The sequence below is a fragment of the Gossypium hirsutum genome, chromosome A13, assembly GCF_007990345.1.
Source record: "Gossypium hirsutum isolate 1008001.06 chromosome A13, Gossypium_hirsutum_v2.1, whole genome shotgun sequence".
NCBI lineage: Eukaryota > Viridiplantae > Streptophyta > Magnoliopsida > Malvales > Malvaceae > Gossypium > Gossypium hirsutum.
The window spans coordinates 86036606-86041745 of NC_053436.1; the positions used below are offsets into that span (position 1 = coordinate 86036606).

At 35.4% G+C, this 5140-nt stretch overlaps 1 protein-coding gene across 3 annotated transcripts; it reads right to left on the minus strand.

Annotated features, from left to right (window-relative positions):
• Nucleotides 1-262: 262 nt before the first annotated feature.
• LOC107895069 (transcription factor bHLH81) lies at nucleotides 263-4874 on the minus strand. 3 transcript variants are annotated; one of them, XR_005908085.1, is made up of 6 exons: nucleotides 4117-4871; nucleotides 3629-3772; nucleotides 3481-3546; nucleotides 1369-1421; nucleotides 907-975; nucleotides 592-694 (listed from the first exon to the last, which is right to left on the minus strand). XR_005908085.1 is itself a non-coding variant. In XM_016820279.2 (5 exons), the coding sequence occupies exons 1-5, from the start codon at nucleotides 4567-4569 to the stop codon at nucleotides 647-649; spliced, it is 780 nt and encodes a 259-aa protein (XP_016675768.1). In that variant the 5' UTR covers nucleotides 4570-4874; the 3' UTR covers nucleotides 263-646. The 3 variants fall into 3 exon arrangements, 2 of the variants coding, with proteins under 2 accessions (XP_016675768.1, XP_016675769.1); XM_016820279.2 differs by lacking the exon at nucleotides 1369-1421 and having other exon boundaries at nucleotides 263-694; nucleotides 4117-4874; XM_016820280.2 differs by lacking the exon at nucleotides 592-694 and having other exon boundaries at nucleotides 956-975; nucleotides 1369-1424.
• Nucleotides 4875-5140: the final 266 nt, after the last annotated feature.

The following is a 5140-nucleotide window of genomic DNA, read 5'->3' on the forward strand; positions in this document are numbered from 1 at the left end:
GTCGATGTGGATATTCAAATATATATATTTTCTTCCAAAGATACACATATTAAACACATCCTTGTGTAATACTTAAGTGTTAGGGATTAGGTTTTCTGAGAAAAAAAAACGTACGAAGACGAAAATAAAATGACAGCCATTGTTATCATCTGAATTTGCAAAAAATCACCATACAAAGCAAGCAATTTCTTTTCCTCGAATCATGCCATTCACAACTCACCAACAAATATCTGAAACCTCGAACACAGATCCTCACCGATTCTTAAAATGTAAATAGAGAATTTCATTGAATAACAATTATCTAGATATACAATATGAATTATGGAGAAACAAATATCTTAATTAAAAATGGTGTGTATATATATATATTATAGCTATATAGTTAATAAAAAAATATTTATAGTCTACGTCAATATTGTACAAGTACAACTATACCAATTGATCTTCCAGGAGCAGTACTAGGCAAAGCAAAGCAGAGGTCCTGATATGAGGCCTATAGTTAGCTTCAGAAGCAGCCACATCTAGGTATTGCATGCTGAAGAATGCAACATCGTAGGTGGTAAATCTAGTAATTACAGTGTGGATCTACCACCCAACTTTATCACTGTAGGCGAGACGGTTTACACTAAAAGCTCTTGGTAGTCGATCAATCTTTAGCTTTGCATTTGCATCTCTTTTGATGCTCTGTGAGTTCCTGCGAACATCCAGGTTTCTTAGTACCCTATCTTTTTTTTCTTCTTTTACTGCAGCACCACTCATATAACACAGTGTTGCCTCTTTTCTCACTTTGTTACGATTTAACAACAGGCAGGGGGAAGTTGCATGTATTTCTAAAACTTTAAATCCACTAATCCCTTGAAATCAAATGGATAATTACTTTTTCAGACAAATTTAATAAAGGAGTACCTGAATCTGCCTTTGAAGATATTTAACATACTCCACCGCTTCTTCCAGCATGTCCGCCGTGTTCGTTTGCTGATAGTAGAAAGAAATTACAAAGTCAAGTGGTGTAAGATACAATTTTCAATAATCTTTGAAAGATATATTCAACATTGACATTTTAGACAAATCAGATCATTTTTCATTTCCAAGGTTCGGATAATTTGAGATAGACGGCATGTATTGGTGAACTCATTTTACCTAAGGCGGGATATTTTATTTAACGCAAAAATCTTAGACAAATCCAAGCCAAATAGAGAGAATTAAATTAGCAGTCACTTAGCATTGTTATTTGCACTAAGCCATTTTATGAAAGCTCCCATGTTATGTCAAGATTAATAACAACAAACTAATATTTTCCCACTCATTACTTAAATAAGAAAAGAGAAGATAAGGAAAATGAAGACAACTTGTCACAATGGCCTTCACCTTGTTAGAAATAGAAATCATAGTCTCAAAGCCTTTGAGGGATACCTTTTAATCTGCTAAGATGAAGAAGTGACAAAATTTTCAAGACATTTGCTAATACATAGCTAGATGAAAGCAACTTAAAAAATGGTATGATCTTGAATCCTCTAACAATTGACATGGTAAACATTTCTAATATTAGACTTCTACCTTTTTTATTATAATGCTTTATTGTATTTGCTCTTGTTTTAGCCCATCATTAAATGGTCCAAAACGTGACAAGCTGAGTTAATTGAGAATGTATACAACTCATAAAATCTTAATCCACTTAGTCCCAATTTGTGTTTGGGAGCCTCATCTTGTGACACTATAAAACCTCATCCTTCTTGTTAAGCTCAATGATCAATTTTAGACAAACGCTTAAGCTTATAGCAAAGGGCACGACTATTATATTTAAGTTTCAACATGAAACTGCAGGCATATGAACCCAAGCGTAGAAGAAAAGTGAACAATAAAGATGAACAATAAAACACTGGGTGAAGAAATACTGAGGGAGGAAAGCGGTTATGATTCGAACTTGAAACTCAGATACTATGTTAAATTTGGGAAACCAAATAACGCTTAAGCTAATAGGAAAAGATGTAACTATCATATTTAAGTCTTAACACTTATCAACTTCAACCTTGTAACCAGAGGCGAAGCCCGCCGGGTGGGGGGGGGGAAGAGCTTAATTTTTTTTTTTAATTTTAAATTAGTAAAAGTAAAATTATACTTTGACCCCTAAAATTATAAAAATTTGATTTAATCCTTTACAAATTATAGAAAGATATAAACTATAAAAATTTAAAATTTCATCCGGCCCCCCTAAAAAAATTTTCTGGCTTCGCCCCTGCTTGTAACGACTAGATAGTGAACTCATCAATAAATCTACAAAATTTCTATTGAGGCATTACATCAAGTAGTATGAATGGAAATGTCATCGTTTCTGAAAACCACAGAAATTCCTCCTACTTCATAAAAAGTTAAAATAATACATGAATATATCTTGCTTTAACATTAGAAGATTATGCATGATATAATGTTCACCTGAACATAAATTTATAGGACAGCCAAGAAAATATGAAGTACTACAGTTTTACTCAAATTAGAGCTTATGGATATAAAGTTCTGTTGCACCCTAAGCATGCCAATTTCATTTGGCTTATGCCTTATATGATAAACAGGAACGCTAATGGGGGAAAACCATTGATCAACTTAAACCGCTTACAGATCTAGGCATAACAAAGTATGAATCCATATCGCAAGTTTTTTTATTTCAATCTAAGAGAGAGATCTTTCAAATGCCTTTCCTCCGCCAAAATAACTCTTCTTTTCCCCTACAATTATGGAGTTGATATAAATCTTTCTATGGATAAAAAAGCAACTTTTTATATATAACCATGAATCAAACACATCTCTTTGCTTTTAATAGGCACTCAAGCTCTATCAGAACCATCAGCAGAAGATACAAGTACCAACCACATCCCACAGTTGAACATTAAGCAACCATTTCCAAAGGGACTAGAGTTACATCTCTTTTCTAATGTGTTTCCATGAACCTTTAGGACCCTGAAATTTTGACAAATTCCTTCTCTTTTCTTACAAACACAGAGTATATTTGTCAGTACAAATAGGATAATGGCCACCCCATGATTAATTACTTCATTTACGAATTTATAGTAATAAAATCCTGGTTACAAACATGACAAGTACTGCGGCGGCCAGTCCCACACTTAAAACCTAAGGCTGCAAATAATCAACATCCTCCAAGTTGAACTAGTTCTCTAATAAAAAACTTAGCCAGTTAAACATATAACACTGGGAACTATATACTAGATATAGAGAAATAGTGCTTTAAGTGTCACTATAAACTACAAATGGCCATTCTACCAAAATTATCGAATCTATATTGATATATAGTTGTTCTTCAATCTCATGTATGTCTCTTGTAGCCAGTCAGACAAATCAATACATTTCGCATCAAACTTAATTAGGATGAAACATTAATATAGGTTAGAAAGTCCTTTTGTAGAATGATAGCTACATACTGAACTTGAATTTTCCGATTAAAATAGATCTCAAGATGTAGCCTACCTTATCCATGTTGGGGACAAGCTCCTGAAGCTTTCTAATGCGATCGCTAATCCGTGTTCTCCGAACCTAACAAAAATAGTCATGGATAGTTAGAACTAAACATAAACACCATTTTACATCTTAATTATCAGCAAATGAATACACTTACCCTTTCTGCAATACTTCGAGGATGAGTAGCACACCCTCGCTTCGCACGGACCCTGCAAGGTACTGAATCCTCCAAAAGTTTCTCCATATCTACATCTATAAGATTAGATATCCCACCAGAAATCTGATCACTTGGCTCTCCTTTCTACCCAAAAATAGAAGGAAAACAAAAGGTATTGTAAAAATAATAATAAAATTGGGGATTCAACCATATATATTTTTGCTCAAAAGAGTAAAGTTATCCTTTCCTTTTTGGCTAGAAATGTATGGCCAATAGTTGGTCAGCTTTGAAAAGAAATAGTGAAGCCTAAACCATTAAAAGAAGACTAAAAAGAATATAATAAGACGACGATCAATATCTATCCTTTCACAGGCAATTCAAAGACGGCAAAAACATAAAACCGAAGTATTCAAAATCCATATAATAGAAAAATTAACAAGCCGTGGAAGTTGAAATATAATATTAGTATGGCTATCTCTTAGTCTTACCAACTGAGAATGGAACTTTGTTGGTGGGAATTGCGTATCAAGCTCGCTAGCCCTCTTACTCGAGGGAGAAACATCCATAGTTGGCGATAAATAGTCATAATTTGCAGCAACCCCAAAGTTAGAGAAGTAGGCATCAGAGGCAGCAGCAGGATTATTCCCAAGAAAATCAGCTGGAGAACTGTTTTGCCTCTGGAAACCAGAAGGCTCAAACAACCCAGATGGATCGGCTGAGTTGGGAAAAAGCAATGAATTTCGAATGGTGGGTGTTGAGGATGAATTTCCAGTTAGTAGCTGAGTCAAGCACTGGCTAGGCTTCAAAGGGTCCTCTTCTTCTTCCTCGAGAAGGGCTTCTAACCAGGTGGCTGGCGCTGAGCGGAAACGGGCGAGTCCAGCTCGACTACCTTCAGCGCCACCGCCACTAGAGCTGCTACTGCCGCCAGGCGTCGGTTTCATCTGCTTCTTTGTTCAGCTTGAGGAGTTAGCTTTGTGAAGCTATGAAAAACTCTTCTTTTTTTTTTTTTCTTTTTGGTTTCCTGTTCAGCAGCTTTCCCTTTTTCGGTGTGGGATATGCCCTAACATAGCTTATTTTTGCAAGTTCCCTTTGTTTTTCATTTAAATGATTTTGAGCCGTTCGATTAGAACCAAAATGTTTCGGAAAAGAGAGATCCAACGGTGGCTAAGTTGGTTCTATCAGAAAAGGAAACATGTAAGGCCAGAAACTGCAACCTCATCATTTTCTTTCAGATCAGACCTCCTCTTCACCGTAACCTCTGGAAAGTAAAGTCAGTTTCAGATGCAGGTATTTCACGTGACAGTCACGGACCAATATAGTTCAGAAAAGCATGCACCTGGAATATACGGCTTAATAATGCGTGGGTAGGTTTATGGGAAATATTATATCTTTTTTGGTTAGAAAATATGTTGCTAGATGTGGCAAAAATAAGGAGGCGGAGGCAATTTCACCCAATGTCCACTGTAGATTTGGTAATTTTTTAAATTCAACATGCAAATCAGAAAACAACAA

Bases quoted from the DNA above. Each gene is read 5' to 3' on its own strand.
- LOC107895069 (XM_016820279.2), bottom strand. From the start codon at position 4,569: ATGAAACCGACGCCTGGCGGCAGTAGCAGCTCTAGTGGCGGTGGCGCT. The intron at 3,773-4,116 runs GTAAGACTAAGA...ATTTTTGGGTAG, and splicing joins CAAAGTTCCATTCTCAGTTG to AAAGGAGAGCCAAGTGATCA. The intron at 976-3,480 runs GTAGGCTACATC...TTCTACTATCAG, and splicing joins TTGTCCCCAACATGGATAAG to CAAACGAACACGGCGGACAT.